Here is a 23,308-nt window from a genome sequence, read left to right as displayed (position 1 = left end):
TTCATAAATCCATTTAGTGGAAGTTCAAACAGTTCTTGATAGCATGAGCTACTTTTGGCCAGCTGATAAAATAACAATTAGCATTGTAGAACCAAGATAAAAATTTGACGGTGCTGACAAACAACATGGTCTCCTGCAAACTTCTGATTAAAGTTGGTAGAGCTGTCTCTGGAAAGTTGTTTCACTTGTGGACAGAAAAGAACAAGCTAGAATAATAACCATCAGCAAAGGGAAAGCACTTTACAGGCCTTTTTCATCCTTACCTTGAAATCACCATTAGTAATGTGCAAAGCAAACAATATCAGACCTTCCCTCTCTTCAGTCTCTCCTTCTTCACCCTCCCCCTGGTGGGTGTTTTTAACCACACCTATTTCCTCCATTGTGAGAGGAACTCTCCAAGAGCAACATCACTCCTGCATTGCTGCCAATGTGCACTGTGCTTCTGTGGCCTGACTTTAAACCAGGCCAGACTGCTGAGCTGTTTCTATGGTGCAACATCAGAGGCTTAAGAGTCACTGCACGCAGCCAATCAGATGGCTTGTGGGGGAACAGTGTGGGCTGTGGTAGCTAAGAGAGTGAGTTTGTGAACTTACTTTTGTTTGGTACAGAGAGGATAACTTTCCTAGAAGAGCATAGGAGAAGGAAACTCATCATAGGAGAAGAAAACTCATCTTCAATGGAATGACGACCGGTTTCCTTTGGCTGCAGTCTCAGCGTGGACATTGAGTCTTTGAAGCTATTGAGTTCATTCACTATCACTTGTATTGTTATAGACCACTTTCTTCATGTTTTATGGGTGGGAATTGAGCAAACCACGAGGAAGACTTCACTTTGAAAACAGGCTCAGTAAGAAGTAGTTTTTGGCATCTGCTCAGGACAGAACGAAAGTTGTTCTGAAAGCTGTAGAAAAGAAAATTCAGTTGGCATGGCAGATAATGTTATTGAGGAGACCGATAACTACCCTGGCAAAGATGAGCTGGACTGGGGCTATGAAGAAGGTAAGGATTCAATGAGAGAATCATTGGCTAAATCTCCTCTTTGTGAAACATGAAACTTTATTGTCACACCCATGATCAGGACTTACTTTGAAAACAACCCCGTCTCAGTTCGCCTGAAATACATACATATACTACCGATTCTTTAAATACAAAGACAAAATTAGACAACTGTGACCACACACAATGCTGTCACTTTATAACCGCTTTAGAACTTTTTTTGAATATGCACTCTGTATTTTTAACTTGTAAAGTGCATAAATAGCATAATGCATGTTTATTATGTTTAAAAAAAACTATTTAGACCAAGATTTGTTTTTTGTTTTTTGTGAAGAGAGTCTTTTTTCCTAGCTTTATTTCTATTATTTCTAATGGTGTTCATCTGTATATAATATGTATTCTTTACTAGTGGGATTATAGATCAAACACATGCAGTGAATAGTCAAAGAAAAGAAAAAACAAGTAATACATATAGACAGGGTGAGATGAAAAGCAGGAAAGGAAAAAAATGAGCACATCCTGTATCCCCCTGTGTCTGCTATTCCTGTTGGACTCCTCAGTAATGACTTTGAGGCACTGGAGCTCTGGCTGATTTTTTTAAGTTTCAGCATTGGGACAAAAAAAATGGACCAGTATTTATTATCTAATATTTTATGTGTGAATTGACACAAAGTATCATGATGCAAAAGTTTGATTGTTGCAAAAGTTTCAAGGTTTAGCAGCAGCCTCGTGGTTCATGAACAAGGACCGCAAGATAATTATGCTTTGATAACTGCATTAGAAGAAAATGTTATCACTATTTAAAGGTTGATTGAATCATTGTTTTTGTCTTTTGTGCATGAATTCAGGTGTTGAATGGGGTCTTCTGTTTCCTGAGGCAAATGGAGAGTACCAGTCCCCCATAAACCTGAACTCTAGGGAGGCCCGCTATGACCCGCGGCTCCTGGAGGTGGGGCTTAACCCCAACTATGTCGTTTGCAGGGACTGTGAAGTCATTAACGACGGTCATACTGTGAGGATCATGCTCAAGTCCAAATCAGGTATAACAGCTGAACGTTTACAAAAAATTATAACTCTGCCATTATTTTCTCCTCTTTCTGCCTTGTTTACTAACGTCATTCAAAATTATACTTTTTTTCATTTGAATACCAAAATAGTTTTTTTAACTACAGTTGACTAAAGTTCCCAAAAAGGACAGACAACAGCAAAAGGTCCCATAAAAGCACCAAAAAAAGAACTCTATGGAACTTTAGAGCAAATTCAAAAATAGCATTATAGCATTAGAAAGAGAGTAAATGTGGATTGTAAATATGAATAAATTAGTGGATTATTACTACACTTATTTTTTCGACCCAACCGCTGGATTGAGCATGTTTGGTCATATGTTGGGTTGATTTTTTTCCAGTGATGGGTAGTTTCTGTTTTACACAGGCATTGGGTTAGTGGCTGGGTCAATCTCACTGACAGCTGAAACTACACTCAAACCCATGAAACAACCCTATGTGGGGCTACTTCTGCCCAGCCACTGAGTTAGGCAATTTTTTTAGAGTGTAAAACATCTTAAAGTGCCCTTATTATGCCATTTCATGCAGTGTGTAATGTAGCTGTATGTGAATGTAAACGATCTGCAAAGATGAAAAGCTGAAAGTGCACGATAAATTAAGTTATTGTCTCCCAAAATAAAGAATCAACTTTGAACAGCTGAAACGAGTCGTTAGACAAATCCTGCTTATTTGGACTCTCTACTCCAATGAATCACAACCTGTTAGTATGATATATAATAGATGTTTATATTTTTTATAAAGCGTTCAAAATTGAAATGGGCATATCTTTTCCAACACGCGCTGTACGCCGTAGACCAATCACAACAGACTAAGCCATCTGACCATTCAGAGCAGGCTCATGGAAAGGAGGTGTTTAGAGAGACTTGAACTGCTTTAAATGAATCATTTGAGAATCTCTGGAAAATTAGGTCATATTAAATGCATATTTTGAGAAAACAAAAGCATTTCTTTACCTTGGAGACTCCCAAAACAATATAAGGAACCGTTAAAATGGCATAATGGGACACTTTAAATCTTACTTTGTTCACACAATTTCATTTGATTACAAAAGATAATAATAGTTCAGAGGTCAGGTGCAGGGTTATACTTAACTAAAACTAAAAGAATTGGCTAACACTTTAGACCAATTTTCATTATTAACTAGTTTTATCAGTATGCCTATTAATTACATACTGGCTGTTTATTAGTACTTATTAAAGAGCCGTGTTGGGCAGTAATGCATTACTTAGTAATCTAACGCGTTATAATTTCAAAATAGTAATTAGAGTATAGGTATAAGCCGAGGTCTCTATACATTACTGCCGCGTTACATTGCTGACAGAATGCAGTGTTTTATAATCTAGAGATTGTAAAAAGTGCAACATGAAATAATATAAAATATAAATGGTTAGCAGGCACAAGTTCAGAGAGTTTCTATTTAGGCTATAACACGTGTTTGCAGCGTTGAGATTTGCGGTGCTGAAATTTGCATGCTCACATTTCCACTCATTATAACACATGAATTGTAGACATTATGAAATATTAATTATGCATATATTTATTGTGTTATAACAGAGATTTGTGAGATTGCGATGAACTGAGATGTCTTTTAGAGATTATAAATGCAGCACTCTTTGCTTGCATTCTGCCAAACCATGCATGCAGCAGCCGCTTGCTTTAGTTAAAAATAACAGTGTTCTGTGAATGTTGATGCTGTAATAACAAATTTTTATTGGGAGTGTGTATGCTGGGATTTCATAAATTTCATAAAGAAAAAAAGTAATGTAACTAGTAATGTAACTAATTACTAATTACTTTTGAAATAAAGTTATCAGAACAGTAACGTGATTACTTTTAAAAGGAGTAATCAGTAATCAGCAATTTGATTACATTTTCCGAGTAACTTGTTCAACACTGTTAAAGAGATAGTTCACCCAAAAATGAAAATTTGATGTTTATCTGCTTACCCCCAAGGCATCCAAGATGTAGGTGACTTTGTATCTTCAGTAGAACTCAAATGGAGATTTTTAAAAGAAACCATTGCAGTCTGTCAGTCCTATAATGTAAGTGGAGTGGAATCACGGCTTTGAGAAATACATACACAAACAAAACCAAATTAAACCCTGCGGCTTGTGATGATACACTGATGTGTAAAGATATAAAACCATCGATCTGTGCTAGAAACTGAACAGTATTTATATAGTTTTTACCTCTGATTTTCACCGCAATGTCTGAACTGTCATGAGCATGTTCGCCTCTTCTTTTTCAGCCTGCGAGTGATGCGTCTTCTTCTTCTTGCTTTACAGCAGATCGCAGACTTAAAAGTGCATTACCACCACCTATCTCTTAAATGGAGCATTGACACTTTATCTACAATCTCAATTGGGATTGTCAATGGTCCACTTGAGAGATAGGTGGCAGTTAAAATATCAGGCATTATAACTGCCTTGGATGTGATTTATCCATTTATTGATTGTCCATTATTTGGAACATCAGGGCAATTAAATAATGACAGAATTTTCATTTTGGGCTGAGCTATCTCTTTAAAAAAAAAAAACATTAGTGGCATCACAAGATGTTTTGCTTTTGTTGGTCACAGAGAGTTTAAATGACATAAATCTGCTGTCTGTGAGAAACATATATGTACAGTGAGTTTGTTTTTATGTCATTTTATCCTGTTCTCTTTCCTGTGAACTTTGTAATGCTGTTTCAGTTGTGACTGGGGGTCCGCTCCCTAGTGACCATGAGTATGAACTGAGCGAGGTGCGCTTCCACTGGGGCAAAGAGAACCAGAGGGGATCTGAACACACTGTCAACTTCAAGGCTTTTCCTATGGAGGTCAGTGTCACTCCGCCAGTTCTGGCCATATCATCAACTTCTATTATTGGTTCTCTCACTTACTTACACTCTCTGATGTTTAAAGGACAGATTAAAACAAGCCTGCTTCACACCACACAAATAAACAGCACATATTTATTTTGGGGCCTATATCAACAGGCCACAGTGTTCACTCTGCAGAAGCAATGCAAGTAACACCAGCACATCAGCTGCTGTATCCATTTGACTTATGAGGAAGGAAGTCTTTTTAGCTACAAAACCATAAACTGGGAGCTCAATCCAAAAACAACAATACCACATGCTCTAAAGTGGGATTTATCACCTGTTCCTGGCACCTGCTCTCCTACTCCTGGTCTTCTGTACACAATGAGAAAGATAAGGACACGCTTTTAACGTGTTACCATATTTTTCAACCTGCTAGCACAACTGCGAGTCAACACAAAAAAAGAATTGGCATCCTCACCTTCATAATTTGGCATACTTTGAGTATATGTTAATTTCAGAGTTAGGGTCAGAACACTCAATTAATAATAAATATCTCTCACAGCTTCATCTAATCCACTGGAACTCTACATTATTCAATGGCGTGGAGGAAGCCATGGGCAAGAAAAAAGGCATTCTTATCATCGCCCTGTTTGTGCAGGTATCACACTTCACCTCATGGAGGCCATCATACCAGATACAAAACTACCCAAAAATGTTTTGTAAATAAACGTGGTTTTAGTGCTGTAAATGTTGAGAACTTTTCAGGAGAAAGGCTGTTTTTTGTGTCTTGGAATTGTGTGACAATGGTGCTCTAATTTGTTCTATGCAGATTGGGAAGGAACATCTTGGGCTGAAGGCCATCACAGACGTCCTGCAGGACTTGCAGTATAAGGTGAGCAGAATGAGTATAAGTGGCTCACTAGAGACTATAGCCAAAAATACGACTCATATGCTTGTGACCTAAAATGTATTTTGTGTGTGTGTACAGGGAAAGACAAAAATAATTCCATGTTTTAACCCCAACACATTACTGCCTGGTAAATTCAATATCTGTTATACTGATATTTGCATTTTTATATTTGATCTTTGCTGACAGTATCTTTATATATGTGTATCTGTGTGTATCTAACTGTCTCCATTGGTTGGTCCGCCTCCTTAGATCCTCTCTTAAGAGATTACTGGGTTTATGAGGGCTCTTTAACCACACCACCCTGTAGTGAGAACGTCACCTGGATTCTTTACCGTTACCCCCTTACCATCTCTCAGATGCAGGTAACACCTCACAGCTATTATTAAATATTACTATTACTCAAATATGTATGTAAAATAGCATATATATAGGAGTGGCTAAGTGTCTGGACTAGGATAATTGCTATCTTTGCTCTATTCAAACATAATGATGAGTTTATGTAGATATTCTAAGCATATTGCTTAGCTGTGCTTGGAGAGTGTTTATGTGTTACGCATTTCAGTTCTGTCATTCGTGATAATGCAAAGAAACATGTTTATTGATGCATGCACATGAGAATGGCTGCTAATCAAATACTAGGGAGAACCAATTAAATATTCATAATTGTTTATATTGTAGTCTATGTATACTTTATTTACTGTGAGCTCCTTGTTTTTTAATATGCGTTTTGTGAGATTTTAGTGTTTAGTGTTTTTCTCTTAACCATATAAACTTGTAGGTTTATTAAAAAGTAAATATTGTGCAAATGTCCCCACCAGACATATTTTGGGTGTGGCCCGATTCGCGGCTTGTTGCAAAAGTTTTTGTCCTAGAATCCTCTATCGTGTGATGTCATTACGATTATTTATCTCCTCCCGATCGAGACTCAGCGTCCCCGAACTCAAAGCGTACATTAAGTGTAACATTATTAATGTCTTTACTGCCACTTTTTACTTCATCAATTCAGTTCAGTGTATACTTGCTGGGTAAAAATATATCTTTCAAATATCTAAATTTTGCTGACCCCAGACTTAAACCAGTGCATAATGCCTCTTCATTTGTTAGAACATTAATTTATATAAATACATAAAAGGGGAAATCATAAACCGACTTGACGTGACTTTAACAGGGTGGGGTTTACCACAGTGATATACATCATAAGTTGTAGAACAATACGCTGTTTGTCTGCAACTGCATTATCTTTGATCTCAATGACTGGCAGGGCAGGGGTACTTTCAAGTAAATGCCAGTCATATATTGATTTTGAGGTCAAGCATGAAAGCAGGTCAGGGTCTTGTCTGTGTTTGATGACTATAATAACATGTTTGATATAAATTGATTCCATTTCCGAGTAAGTCAACATGCAACACTGATATGTTATCCCCGTTTTGTACTTGAACAGGGTATCTGACCCTGCTTATGTTATGACTTTCAACAAATCCTTCAGAATATTATAAAAAGAAGTTACAAGGGAGATATAATAGTGAATAGGAGGAAAAGATACTCTTGCTTTATCATTTTGCAAAAAAGCTCACACCCAGGGTCCACATTCAACACTCACATAAGAAAGTAAAAGAATGGGGTTGCATATCGCTTGTCACAGAAAGCTTTACAGAAAGTCAAGATGTTAATGTTTATAATATCTTCTTAAGTTTATGCCTTATAGTTGCATTCATCAGAATAGAGCTGGTCGATAATATAGTTTACATGTTATTAATTTTATTTTATACAGTACAGCTTAATGTGGATAATGTACTGTATCCAGATAATGTTGGTAAAGTGATTATATAAATCATTATAAATGAATAATTTGTTAATTTATTTGATTGTAAATATTCATATTTGTTCCAAAGAAACTGAATTTGTAATTTTTCATATGCACAAAAATATTTAAAAAATATAATGCAAAATACAGGTTCATGTATGAAATATATTTGTGACCCTGTCGTCCACAAAACCAATCATAAGGGTGCATTTTTTGAAATTGAGATTTATAAAAGCAGAATAAATAAGCTTTACATTGATGTATGCATTGATGATGTTAGGATAGTACAATTATTGGCTGAGATACAACTATTTTAAAATCTGGAATCTGAGGTTGCAAAAAAATAATAATTAGAAAATCGCTTTTAAAGTTGTCAAAATGAAGTTCTTAGCAATGCATATTACTAATAAAAAAGTTAAGTTTTGATATATTTACAGAAGGAAATTTACAAAATATCTTCAAGGAACATGAACATGATCTTTACTTTGGCATAATATACTTTTTTTTTTTGTCCCATACAATGTATTGTTGGCTATTGCTACAAATATACTTGTGCAATTTATGACTGTTTTTTTTTTTTGGTTGTTTTTTTGTTCCCGCACCAGTGCCCACAGGTGAATACTGGCCTTCTTTCAACTAACATTCAACCCTTTTCTCTGTCCCAGATTGAGGAGTTTCGCCGTCTCAGGTCCCATATTAAAGGAGCAGAGCTTCCAGAAGGCAATGACGGGATGCTGGGGGACAACTTCAGACCCACCCAGCCCCTGAGTGACAGGGTGGTCAGGGCAGCCTTCCAGTAAAACCCCCTCTATAGGATCCATTTTAATCGGCCATGGGTAAATTGTCAGGAGATTGTATTCTGTTCTTTGTTTATTCAAGCGGAGCGCCCTCATTTGAGCATAATGCGATGGCTTATGTATGGCTTCGGCTGCTCATTGTAAAGGAGGAGCTAGATTAGGCTCCTCACATTAGCTGATTAAATGTCTCATTGTCTGGGTTGAATCAAGAGCCCACCTGGATTTTCAGAATGCAAACCTGTTAGTACTTCCAGAATTAAGCAAAACTGAAGATTCATCTCCATATGACCAATAACTATACCAAAGCTCCTGCTTAGTGTGCAGTGGCTTAATGGAAATAGGCCAAGTTCTCTTAGCAGTATTGGCATCACTATATAATAGCGTGCTGCAAGAGTCAGAGTAATAGAGTAACCCACTTCCTTCTGATCTAGGACTAGCTGCAGAATTGTGTATAGATCTGTCTATTTCTAGAGCTCTCAAGGGGACACCTGGGTCTGCCTGCATATTACTCATTTTGAAATGAGACTTTGAGCAGACTAATTTAGGCCATGATGATGCAGTGCTAGAGTAAGCTGAAGTATTACTCTGTTTGTATACTACACTTGTCTTCAAAGCAGAAAGTTTAAAGGAATAGTTCACTACAACATGAAAATATGCTGAAACTCACCCTCAGGCCTGACCAGCTGATTAAATCATAACAATAATCCTGTCAATCATTTAAAATCTTGTGAAATGAGCCCATAATCTATAATTATGCTTTCTCCAGTGAAAAAAAAGCCAATCCCCTGTTGTCCTCTCACACTAAATTCCACTGACGTGTTTCTTTGATACTGTTCTGGACTGTCTTGGTTTATAAGCAGTGCTTTATCTGCCCAGATTTTGATTCAGATGAGATGACTGGAGAATGCAATTTTATTGTTTATTTCAAACATGCAGCTTTTTGCTTCACGAGATTGATGGGCTGGAATAGTGTGGATCACTTGTGGATTATTTGGTTGTTTTGATCAGCTGTTTTGGACTCTCGTTCTGATGGCACCCATGTCAAATGATGTCATGTTAAATTTATCTTAATCTGTTCAAATATAAATGGCCTGAGGATGCATAGAGTTTCAGCTAACTAAATTACTTTTAATATAGTTTCTTATAATAATGTTGAGCGGAGCTACTCCAGCACTCTTCTCACTTTCGGCACAAATTAACAGTTTTCATGTTTGTTTGAAATTATGATTAAATAATGTTCTTCACCTCAGATTTGGATCATAAAATTGATTCATACAAGCTATGAGCTGTAAATACCACAATAAACGAACCCTTCAAACCACGGAGTAGACATCATTTATCACTTCCCTCATTTTATATAAAAAATACCCAAGTAGGTCAAGTATGTTGCAATCATCTTCAAACCATGAACTGTCAGTAAATGAGACTAATATCAGGATGTAAATTAGCTGAATCACTACTAACGAGTAAAACTGATGTCAACAGATTAGGCAATTATATGCCTCCTCACTAATTGCATCTGAAAGACCTTCTGACTCTCCTCTAGGCAAATTAGTAATGTTAAGACCATTTTCAGCTACATGTTTTTCTTTTTTTTGGCGCACATACATATTTATATAATGACACGTACACCCATTTTCCATTGCTCTTACATTTTTTAATTCTCTCTCCACCTCACTCCTAAACCCCCCCCCCCCACACACACACACACACATGAACACACTACTTCCTCTGTGCCAAGTAACAGAGAACACATGCATGACAAGATATTGTTCAGGTGTAAAAGATATCTATTGGTCACATGACTGCCTCACAAATCAGCAATGTGTGATTGGTATGAGAATTAGGGATCCACAGATCCTTATTTTCTTCCAATTTAAGTACTGTAGAATTAATTAAAAAAAACTCCCATTCTGAAAGTAATGGTAAAGCCTTACTACTAAGCCTATACTATATATACATACATACAGTATCTATCAATCTATATATACTGTGTGTGTGTGTGTGTGTGTGTGTATGCATGTAGAGTTCAACTTTTTTTTCTTTTTTTTCAGAGATTAGAATGATGAAGAACCAGAGATGAAAGCTGTACAATGTCCTGGCTAAAGTGAAAGTTTGAAAGTTCATCACTTCCTGTAGAGTTGCTTGGGCATTGTTTTGTAGTTAACCATCCTGAGTATGGCCCTGATGTGTGCAAAATGCTGCTTTTAATGTTCATTTAAAAACACAATTATACTGGATTTCATGTAAACGCGTGGAAGCTAGTGAGCATGATAGAGAAGCCTGGTGATAAGCTTGTATGGAAAAGTGAAAGGGTATATTAACACTTGATTAATATTGTTATAATACTGCAGTTAAGAAGTTTAACAACAATATGTTGCATGTGTGTAGTCCTATAAATGTGGCTTTATAGGAACATCATACTACACAGCACAAGACTGACATGTAATGTAGACAGACCAGTTCCATACACTGTTTGATTATTTCTGATATTCTGATACATAATTTGACATTATCAGAATCAGTTAAGTCATATAAATGTCTGTACATTGAATGCTTTTACATATTAGCACTGAAATAAATTAATGCTGTTTGAATTAACCGATTCAAGCTCCAAAGACTGCATTCATGGGTGTATTTTTTTTTCTTTACCAATTGAACGAACAGAATATGAAGGACCATATAGTTATATTGTTTGTTTAAAATTTATTTTGATAGATAGCTGTATCGCTTAGATCTGCAGATTCAGTGCTCAGCAGGTGGCATACAGCAGTTTAATAGATAACTAGTCTATTGGTCTTTCATTATCTTGCTCTGCATAACTTTTTTAGCAGTGCTGTACTTTTTTTTGTAGTCCCACAAAAAAGAAACATGATTCATTGACAGATATGTGTCTGTATGTCATATTATTTCTGAAACCTGAACAACCACAGACTCTGCTGTTCTCATGGGAAACCACGTTTAGGTGAAAAGAACTGATTATGCATACCTTGAAAACCTCTTGTCATCATAACAACTGACATGTAAGGAGTATGCATATACAGCCTAACATTTACAATAGAAAGCACAGTGTCCTTTCTATGAGATTCTCATTGGATATTTGGTGGGGTGGGGGTAGGGGGGAGTACTTTTGTGCAAATAAAGTATATATATATATATATATATATATATATATATATATATATATATATATATATATATATTAGTTTGTTTTATTTCAGTTTTAATAATTTTACTATGTTATCCTAAACTTATTACAGTAAATTGCCAATGCCTAATTTTCATTTAATTATTTTATTATTATAGTTATTTTATGTCTGCTTTAAAAATAACATTACTGATGTTTCATCAAGTGACCTATTTAAATCTCTGAAACTTTGGTTTCATATAAGGAAACCTTACTGAATATTTGCTTCAACTGAATAACATCATACTTCTTTCCATACAAAAGCTACAGCAAAAACATGACTGTGTATTATAATGTAGCATGCTGTCATTTAGGGCGTTGACATGAAGCAAACTTACTGATTTTATTGTAATTGCATTACCTATTCCACTGATCCACAAGGAAATATTAACATCCCCCATAGCAACTAGCATATGCAGCTCCACCCAGCAGCTTCAAAGCTTCTAAAACAGTACATTGAAGCAAACTGTTTGTCTTCTGAATACAGAGGATCCACACCTGTTTGTTTGCATTGAAAAGGCATGTAATTGTGGTAAACAGTAGAAACTGTAGAACAGAATACCAAGGTAAGATCCAAAGTACCATGGCACATACACAATCATGGTACATTATGCAGCACAATGGTTTTTACCAACACTACCATTTCACATAAGTCACATAAGTAGTTAGGCCTAGTACTATTATTATCTTGCATGTTGTGGTGTGTTGCTGCTGTAGGTCCACAAATTACATAGAAGAGAAGACACAGACATAGAATTGGACTTAGAATTTTTTTAGTCGTAACGGCTGTATAAAGAGATGTAGTTGTTATATCACTCTATGATTTTTAGGCTGATACTTCTTCTAGCTACCGAAGACGGCTGTGTTTAGTGAAAAGCGCTACAGCGCCCTCAGCTGTCTGTGAAAAAAAAGACAGCAACAAATATCATTAGATACATTACACAAATCGACAAAAAGATAGCACTAGGGTCACTTTAAAGACTTAAAATCTCTCTATCGATTATGTAAAGCTGATAGCAGTTTCACATCAAAGATCAGAATCATCAACTCTTTAATGAGGATGTGAACGTTTATGGGTGGCTCCTCATTTAATGCTGTGGGTGAAGTGCACGAGAGGAGATTTCATCTTCAAACACACTCGATGAGCAAATCGTCATGCTCTGACATCATGGTGAATGGTTAATTGAGGCAGTCAACCTAGTGTGTCACGCTAAATGAAGTGTTTCACTCCAGTAATCAGCAAGAAGATTCGCACAATGCCCATCAGACAGCTAATTCCTCAATCCTCTTGTCGTTATTAAGACTTGATTAGAGGGAAATTATAGCATGACAAATAAACAAGATACAGATGTTAATGTGTTAATAGCTCTCCCTAGGGCCTGAAACAGAGGCAGATTATAACAATCAGTCACAAATCCTATCAGTCTAGAATGGAACAACAAACATGAGAAACAAGCGTGCATTCACACCAACACACACACACACACGTTTGTTTTTGTGAAAAGTGGGGACATCCCATAGGTGTAATGGTTTCTATACTGTACAAACTGTATATTCTATCGCCCTTCACCAACCCTACCCCTACCCCTAACCCTCACAGGGAACTTTGTGCATTTTTACTTTCTCAGAAAACCTCATTCTGTATGATTTATAAGCGTTTTGAAAAATGGGGACATGGGTTATGTACTCATAAGTCACCCTCTCCTTGTAATACCTGTGTCATACCCATGTCATTATACAAAGTTGTGTCCTGATATGTCACAAAAACATGCCCACCCACAAACAGACACACACACACACAAACACACAGTTTGTTTTTCTATCACTATGAGGACTGTCCATTCACTGCTATTGTTTTTATACTTGAGCTAATGATTTTATATACCCATACCCCTAAGCCACTTCTTTCTTTCTTTCTTTCTTTCATTCTTTCTTTCTTTCTTTTACACTTTATAATATGTAAAATATATTCACTATTAACAAAGAGTTTTCTCTGAACAAACTCCTTATTTACTGCTTATTAATAGTTAGTAAATTAGTCATTAAATTTAGGTATGGGGTTCGATTAAGAGAGCTAAAATATGAGCATGCATGCAGAATAAGGCATTAATGGGTCTGTAATAAACAGCTAATATGCTGATAATATGCATGCTAATAGGTAATTTAATAGTGAGAATTGGTCCTTACAATACAGTGTTACCAAATACACAATATTAGTATTAAATATTTTTCTTAAAAATGTATACCTGAATTCTAAATATTATTATTTTGATGTTACAATCAGTAACAATTAGACCCTTAATAATATTAAACCAATATGTGTATAAATAAATAGAAAATAAATATTAAAAACTCCTTGTACATTTTAGCATCAAAGTTAATTTAAGTATCACAACATTATAAATGTACAGTAATCATTTTATATTTATTTTGAGATTCAGTCTGCTTAGGAAAACAACATATATATTTTTTAATGATTAAATGAAAATGAGATAAAAAATATGGATAAATGAGCATGCAAAATTTAATGTTTAATCTCAAACAAAACATTTAAAAAAATCTAATAACAGTTAATAATTAATATAACACTGATAAACTGTAAAAATATGGAAAATTACCATTAAAAAAAGCTAATTTGGGTTCAATATAGAGCCTTTTAGGGGTTACAATATGAAGCACCTGATAGAACAATACATTCTCTGAAATCTCTATATCAGACTATAACTGATATTATACCAGGGATATTTTAGTATCATTAATATACCACAGTAGTTTCTCTTACAAACAATGTTCATTGTTCTCTTAGACCAACCCTAGGCTTATTCAGTCATCCCTCACTTTACAAAGACGTTCTTTAAATAAACATATGCATTCTCAATATGCTTTTCTATAGTTACCGTGTGTATGAATAGTCATTTCATGTGGCACACACCTGTAAGTAAACAGACTGATTGTGAACACAGAAGAGGATGCATGAACAGAAATCAGACAGTGTCTTTCACCCTGAATGTCACTGTCCCAAATCTGCCCAAACCTGTTTTGATCAAACATTGTGCTTCCATGCAGGAACAGAAATGACTGAACTGTGTAACCTGGAATAATTTTATGAACATGCATGCAAAGTGGATATGACAAATATTGTGTTGTATGTTTTTGTTTATGGTGCAAAATCAGTGTACCAGTGAACATAGTCTTAAAGCAGAATGATAACAGATCTATTTGGCTTTTTTCCCCCGTCTTAAATAAATAGAGATTTATTCCCTCTGGTCTAGCTTGACAGGATTCTTGGCACCAGGGGGCTGACAGCACACTTGTAGCTGCTTTAAAGAAACAGCAGGGGGAGCTCTGAGTATGCGAGTATTTCTGCGTGGACACAGGATAGAAAGGTTTCAGGCCACGGGCCATCTAATTGAGTGATCTGCCATGACCTTTCACGGTCAGGGGGGAAATATCAGTGACAAAGGATTATTCCATTTGACATTTCTATTATTCTCCTCCCAATATTCACATGGATAGTTTATTTGTTGTTTTTCTTGCCAAATGCACTAGGGCTTGCATTTCAGACATGGTTGATTAAGTTGTATTATGCGGATTTTGAACCGGAAAAGAGCAGGACTAATTTCATAGACTTGCTTTTTAGATTTTTAATTTAAGATGTGCAACACGCTACATGGCTCTTCCATTCTATACATGGCTTCCACTCATTCATCAAAACATGTGTAAAATTCAATTCTTCATTGTTCACATCAGACATAATTGCGGTGGCTCTAATTGATTTGTTTCCATAGCAGAAGATTTGGCGGACCCAGATGTACCGTCGAGTACAGAGGTATCGCTTCCCCCTTTTGTTTTGCATTAATTCGCAAGTTTATTGATGTCATTCCCAGAATGACCTTTTGCTATTACAGCTTTAATACAAAAGAGCTTAAAGCCCAAACAGATGGTTGCTTCATGGGTTGAGGGACAACTCAATGCCCTTGCAAAGCTGGTGCATTTCCCATCTGCACTACTACTCATTTTAGCAACAAAAATATACTGTATGCCACGATGGAGACAGAGAGTCCCTTTACATTCCCTCAGCACAGATATCAAATCACTAGTTTCTTTTTTTCTCGCATGTGAATAGAAAAGGACCATAGTTAAGAGGAAGAGAGAGAGAGAGAGAGAGAGAGAGAGAGAGAGAGAGAGAAATTCCTGGGATGGAGTAGTAAATCCCAAGGGTCCCCAAAGCCCCAGGCTACTACACCTCCACAGACACTCAGAAGTAGAAGTATTATGCAAAAAAGAATTTAATGATAAGGTGTTCTAATGAGAAAGTGGGCTACAGAAAGAAATCAGATATCGTTTCTCTAGTATATTCTGTTTGTGGACATAATATTCTGCATATGGCAGAAAATTCATATGCGGTGCAGGTCAGCATTTTACTGGAATGGGATTCTGAAAGGGACATAATAACAAAAGATATAAATCAAAAAAACAAAATCTAATCCATTTCACCATGACCTTTGTGCCCAAAAGAGAGAATGTGTGCAGAGAGAGAGAGAGAGAGAGGGAGAGGAATGACTATTGTTCCATTAAGCTGCTCTAAAAATAACTACCATTTCTAACCAATGAGCTGTGGGTTGCTATAATGTCCATATCTTTATGCCAATGAGGGAGATATAAATGTGCAGTATGGAAGAAGAGAGGGGGAGGGGAGAGAGAGAGGGAGATATTGATCACTCACTGCCAAATGGAATTGAGTGTGCTTGACAACACAGGGCTGGGGGCGCACAAGAACATGGCCTTTAATTCTGCCCACAGGCTCCAAAAGAGAACAACATTCGGTTTGAGAATATTCTAATCATTTTTTTGCCGTTTACTCGGCAATTAAAATGTGTGGGCAGTTAAAACAGTTGTCAGAATCGAGCAGTGATAAAATAAAAACAGAGTGGTGTTATGTTTTCAGACAACATTTTTCTGTTGTAATGTAACAGTTGCGGACTCCATCAGTTATGTTTGCAAATTAGGCTGTTATAACATCAGTGACAGTTCTGGGCGGTTGAGATATGAAAGAGAATCTCTGCAGAAATTCATTACGCTTCTATTTTAAGTAGTGATCACTTGAGCAAGAGCGCTGATGTTCAGTATTGTGGCTTTTACACAAGACTTTACTAAGTAATAAATTGATAGTTCACAATATAGCACCGGTGATGAAAATCATTCTGAACAATGTCGAAGCAGAATGAACTGCATGTCTCTGAACAGCACACAGTGCAGTCGGGGTGTTTTCTTTCTGAATGGATCAGTATTTTGAATGTAAAATGTAGATTGAGTGAATGATACAATGGCTCACTCATGAATGCAGTCACTTGTTTTGTTCCTGAATGAATCAGTGTAATTCAATGGTTGTGAAATCCAATACTCTTGAGTTGGTACCCACTGGTGTGAAAAAGTCCTTCAGGATTTTCTGATAGAGTGCAGAATTCATTGTTAATTCCATTAGTTATGTAAAGACGTCCAGGTCCTGAAGCTGCAAAGCAGACCATCACACTACCAGCAACATGGTTGACTTAGTATGATGTTCTTTTTAAGAAATGCTGTGTTGGTTTGCCAGATGTAATGGGACACACACCTTCCCCTAAAGTTAAACTTTTGTCACATCAACCACAGAATATTTGCCCAAAAGTCTTGGGGATAATCAAGATATGTTTTTGGCAAATATGAGATGAGCCTTTGTGTTCTTTTTGGTCAGCAATGGCTTTTGCATTTAAACACTTCCATGGATGTCGTTTTTGTCAAGTTTCTTTTTTATTGTTGAATCATGAATATTGACCTTAATTGAGGCAAGCAAGGCCTGCAGTTCTTTAGATGTTGTTGTGGGTTGTTTTGGAGTAATTTTGGTAGGCCGGCCGCTCCTGGGAAGGTTCACCTCTGTTCCAAGTTTTCTCCATTTGTGGATAATGGCTCTGACCATGGTTCACCGGAGTCCCAAAGCCTTAGAAATGGCTTTATAACCCTTTCCAGACTGATACATGTCAACTATTTTGTTTCTCATCTGTTCTTGAATTTCTTTAGATCGCGGCATGATGTGTTGCTTTTTAAGCATGCTTCACTTTGTCAGACAGGTTCTTTTAAAACTGATTTCTTGATTCAGCAGTAATCAGTGATTCTGGCTGTAATCAGTCCTTGGTGTGGCTAGTGAAATTTAACTCAGCGTTCAAAAATAATAAAGTTAATGACAGTTCTTTCATGATTTAACAGGAGGGGGCAATTAATTTTTCAAGTAAGGCCAGGTAGGTTTGGACAGCTTTTTTTCCCTTAATAAAAGAAATCATAATTTAAAAACTGCATTTTATATTTACTTGCTTTACGTTTGTGTAATATTAAAATTAGTTTGATTATCTGAATCTTTTAAGTGTGACAAATAATAATAATAATATTAATAAAACCAGCACTGTATTTTGAATAGGTAACTTACTTTGCAACTGTTAAAAAAGTTCTATAGAATATGAATGTAATCTGGATGTGCTACATTTGCCATGTTATCATTATCATGTGACTCATGGTGTCAGTTGCATCATTTTTACTGCCATTCACAAATCCTCTAGTATGGCCTGATGGGATGTTAAATTGTCCATCATATGTTTAAAGCAGCAGGCCATCCAGGCACTTTTTGCCTACTCTTTTATGAGTACTTAAAATTTGGACATACTTCCTTTTGTACAGTTTTTTTGCCTACTATATAGTAGAAAAGTATGCAATTTTGGATGCAGCCTACGTCTCTTAAAGACAGCCTCTTGTTTTGCTCCTGAATAAATCAGGCATTTTTGTAATGAACTGGTTGAATTAATGAATTGTCTCACTCATTTCTAAAATGATAAATGTTTTGAACAAACCGACTGATAATTAGACTCTTTCATTAAGACAGTAACTTGTCTCCATTTACTGATTTAATGATGTAGCTTGCAGAAAGATTTTTAAAAAATTACTAAATTGCACAGACTGATAGACTGGACTAAATATCTGCACACTCTGTCAATAAAATTCATGGACCAGAACTGACCATTGTATAATACGAACCATTTTTTCCCCCCGCAATGAGTATAAGACCCTTTTAAGCAAATAGCAGATCAGATTTCTCCTTTCTTGACATCCCCACTAATCTACTATTAATCTTTAAATCTAAAGTTACTTGAGAAGGCTCTTTGTCATGTTAACAATCTTGTCTAGAGTGTCAGGCCTGTGGAAGACAAAACTGCCATTAAGAGGAATATTAATGTTTTGTTGAGCTGCAAATAGTGCTCAGAAACGGACAGCTGACTTACGCACACTTGATGAGTATAATCATATCTGCTGCAAATACAAACATTATTTAGATGTCAAGCTTACATTAAAATACTTCATTGTTTGTCCCATAGAATTGTATTATAAGGTATCATTTATAAAAATGAATCTTTCTTAGTTGCTTTGAGTTGTATGGTCACCACATATGCAAACAGTTTTAAAAACAAGTGTTAGACCATGGCATACAAGCTCCGTGCTTTGAAATATACAAATTCTGCATATATAAGTTTCTTCTGGTGACAAAATCCCTCAAACCCACACCTTCTCAACAGGGGGTGTTTATTATCGCAGGGAATCGTACCCTGGACAGAAGCAGTGGATGCAAATGGAGTGGCACTAGGTTTTAGCAGCCATTCCAAGCTGGCAGCAGAGCATTATGTGGACAGATTGGAGTTGATACGTGATTGTGTGAGGGCAGGGACCCAGAAAATGGGCAGTTATTGAGACTGGGCTCTGAGGGGAGGACAATGTCCCATTCAATTGGTGAATGTGACACAAGTGTTGATGATGAAATGTGAAAGGGAGAGACTCGAAACGATGGAATTTGCTTCATGGAGCCTACCAAGTTTGGAATTTCATCACCCTCTAAACTTACTTAGGCTCAGGTTTTGTTCGCAGGCTTCATTTTAACTAACATTCCCATGGAGTCCTTTCCAGATAAATGATACAAGATAGCAGTCACAACGGACTCCTCGTTTTGTTAACATACCTCATTAAAGAAGTGCATTTGAAAAGAGTCGGGCATAATTAAACCCAATGAGTGGTCATTTAAGTACAGCTAGAGGATAATCAATATCAAACTGTTTTAGAAGTGCATTGATTAAACATCACTACGGAATAATTTATGTTTCTAGACGTACATCACATAAAAAATTTAAAATGAAGTTCAAACCCGAAGGTCTAAACATACAGACCTACAAAATGATGGGGTCTTGGCAGGACCCTGCTAAATGGGGGTCACTGTGAGCCGTACTCTAACAGAGGCAATGACCCAGCAGAAAGAGATCATCAGAGCAAACTAGGTCTGTTGCCCCTCAAGTGGGGAGTGACAGGGGAATCAAAGGGCTATCAGAGTGGTATAAGATTCTCCACTGTCCCTGAACTACGTGTCCTTTCTCCTGAAGCTGAGCTTCCGGAACTAACCAAGCATCACTGAACCAAAGTCTCTTTAAGACAAGTCATGTCACTCGGCGGCCATCTTTGAAACACCTCTCGGGCATCCTATGCAGCTCCTATCTGTTTGAATGGGGGAATATCACATTTTTCAAAACTGTTCACTAAGCTTAAGAGTATGTTTCATATTTTAAATCACCAAATAAATATGACAACAACTGTGTCATAAATGTTGTTATACTTTTGCTAAAATAGCATTATAAAAACTTGTTTCTCAGGCTAGATTAGCCAGTGCACAGTCCAAAGCGTATGTCTAAGACTGTTGACTGGTGAATGTTTCTAAAGCAACCGGGATGCTTCTAATGGTAGATGTAGTGATGCGCTGACTTTACGGATTACCGATTGGCTCTTTCATTCAGAATGAAGGGGGCTTCCTTTTATTGAGTGGCCATATTGAGTGTTGCATTTTTCCCCATTCAAAACTATACGAGTGTCATGTCTTGGGTATTCTATAATCTTTGACTAAACCCACTGATTAGCTCATAACAACCTCTGATCAAGAGTCCACTGTCAGACCACCAAGACTCAAGACACAAAAAACAGAGTAGGCTACTAAACCCAATTCCTGCAGTGGAAGTCGTTGATGATCTGTGCCCAAAACCATCTATTCATCCACATAAACCACATTAGCGTGCTAGAATTTAATAAATATCCCTTTTTGATGATTGTGGTTCTGACTGCAGCTTTTCTTAATGATTCTGGTCTTAAAGCCGGGTTCACACTACGGGATTTTTAGCCCAATTTAGCCCTGATTATCCCCTCTTGTCGAGAGCCTCAAACGGCTCTGATGTCCAGTCCAGATTATTTAGTAATGTATGGTGTTCACAGATTGAATCTTGCATCTCCCTGATCTGCTCACACACAAATCAGGTTTGATATTTAGGATTTTAAATTAGGACGATCATGGCTATGATTACATCTTACTTTCACAATAGCCAATGCACATCCACAAAACAAGCTGCTACACAGTTCCCTTGGATAGTGGAGATGGATAAAATGCTAGTGTAAATTCTGCAATAACACGACTGTCTGAATAATTTGTCAAAAACACAACCGTAAGGGAAAGAGAAGCGCTGGGGGGTATCGCCTCAGTTTTGAACATACCGGGTGAGTGAAAGCTGCTAGCAGACTAGCTAACATATGTAAAAAAAAAATAAAAAAAAGTTGTTAAAACATCAATAAAATGCTCCCCCAAGTATAATAATCTTAAGAATCTTGTAGGGTGTGATGCACCATGATTTTCAAATCTTCTAGCGTGTGCATGTTTAAAGGCGCAATATGTAATTTTTCTGCTTTAAAAATAGCAGAAATCACTATATGTATGTTATATATATTTTTTAGTTGTGTACTTACATCATCCCAACAGTTTCCACGAACTTTCAAATCCGGAGAAAATTATAGTTTAATTAGAAGACACGGCACGTTTCTTTATTTCCGTCTTGTCGCCTGTCTATGGCGTCATATAAACTTTGACCCCTGTAGTTTCTCTAACTTCCTGCGGAACCGCCAAATACAAAGGTGAACAGAAACAAAGACGAGACAAAGAAGAAAAAGTAGTAGCCTTTATCGAGACTATTATATTTTATATTTATATTGTTTATATTCGTATTTAAACCTCAATCAATAACTTAGTCATGGATCATGATTATGCTTTGCCTGCACGTTCTGTGAAGCGCAAACGCACGGGTGAAATAAATGACCCCAGATGGTTTTGGGACAAGAGAAGCAACAAGACACAGGTAAATATTGGAGTTGCATTTCCAAGATAGAGAGAGCTTCGTGACAAGCTGAAACTACAGAGAGATGCCGAACTCGCTTGCATTCTGATAAACAGGTATGCATCCATTCAGCTAACTTTATCTATCCGTATATTTTGTGAAACGATGATGTCTTGTGTAAAACGCAGACGCACTAGCTCTCATGTAAATCTACATTTGTTCTACATCTAGCTGAATAAAGTAGCTTCAAATGCAGTTCTCTAACTTGTTCGATATCATAGTATAACGTAATTATAATTATTAACGAAAGGCGACCGTGTTTTTTAACATATATTACTACTAGCTAGATGGAATATTGACTTGATAGGGGTCTCATAATTCATATAGACGGTTTCAACGGGCGCACGCGCCTGGACCTAAGTTAACTTCCGGTCTGTGTTGTCTGCAGTGCCTTCTACAAACGCAGTTAAAGGCAAGGTGGTGAGTAGACTGAAGTTGGGCTCGGGTGGTTGTGCTGTGGGATGTGTTTCCCATACATTTATTTATTTTTGGAGACTTGCCACAATTTTAAAACTGAACTTTTTTCAAAAAGGCTTCATTGAGTAACGTTATGTACTGCACGTTAAATAATAATAATTCCTTACATTTATATGTTTAAATATCAAAACGAGGCACAGGTGTTTTTATATCGCTGTATTTCTGAAGGAAGACTTGCATGTTAGATGCCTGATAGCAGCGTATGAGCATACCAGCTCTGCTTCGTTTACAGCTGTTACAGGGGAAACCTCTATTTCTCACGCTTTATGTCTATGCTTTAAAACATCTCCTGTTGGCAAATAATGAATTTGCATTTTCATTAAGTCCACCTGATCCACGCAGCAAACATTTTGTTTGTTATCAAAAAATATCTACTCTAGACGGACTTGGCTGTTGTTATTGATTCTATTTGGAAGTTTACTGGAAGTTAAGTTAGGTCCACAAAAGCGCTCATGCGCAGTAACATTTGTTTATGTTGTTGCCGTTGAAACCGTCTATATCTCTCCGTTCGAAAAGACGTGATTGTCAAAATACTAACTTAGAATGAGTGAGGAATGATAGGGAGCGACAGAGCGTGTGTTCCAATGAACAACAACTCCCATGGGCCTTACGCTCTTTCCCGACGTCATCAAAGTACGTCTTATGAGTGACCCCTGGTGGCCAAAAATTCCATACTACACGTGTAAGATTCAAGGATAAGAAAAATCGGCTAAGATTCTCCTTATTTGAGTGCTGCAACCAGATTTCATAATCTGTTAGGATTTTTAATCTTCTGTAGTGTGAGTCAGGGTTTAGCTGTTCCATAAATTTTTTTTCTTTTTCTTTTTATGGAATATAACTAAAATCATCTCTGGTTATGCATGTAACCATGGTACCCCGAGAGGTACCGAGACACTGCATCCTCTAGTGAACACTATGGAAAATGCCTCTAGAGGATGCAGTGCAATTTCCCTTGAATGGTAACGTCTCGGATTACACATGTGACCATTGTTCCT

General features: G+C 36.8%; 1 protein-coding gene across 1 annotated transcript; it reads left to right on the top strand.

The window, feature by feature from the left end:
* Nucleotides 1-382: 382 nt before the first annotated feature.
* Nucleotides 383-10,987, top strand: LOC113045844 (carbonic anhydrase-related protein-like). Its single transcript, XM_026206540.1, has 9 exons — nucleotides 383-998; nucleotides 1,844-2,035; nucleotides 4,752-4,876; nucleotides 5,424-5,519; nucleotides 5,691-5,753; nucleotides 5,850-5,898; nucleotides 6,021-6,133; nucleotides 8,241-8,411; nucleotides 10,427-10,987. Exons 1-8 carry the CDS (start codon nucleotides 926-928, stop codon nucleotides 8,373-8,375), a joined length of 846 nt encoding a protein of 281 aa, XP_026062325.1. The 5' UTR covers nucleotides 383-925; the 3' UTR covers nucleotides 8,376-8,411; nucleotides 10,427-10,987.
* The last annotated feature ends 12,321 nt before the right edge of the window (nucleotides 10,988-23,308 follow it).

This window comes from Carassius auratus, chromosome 27, assembly GCF_003368295.1.
Source record: "Carassius auratus strain Wakin chromosome 27, ASM336829v1, whole genome shotgun sequence".
In the NCBI taxonomy this organism is placed as follows: Eukaryota; Metazoa; Chordata; class Actinopteri; order Cypriniformes; family Cyprinidae; genus Carassius; species Carassius auratus.
This window is presented reverse-complemented; position numbering and strand designations above follow the sequence as displayed.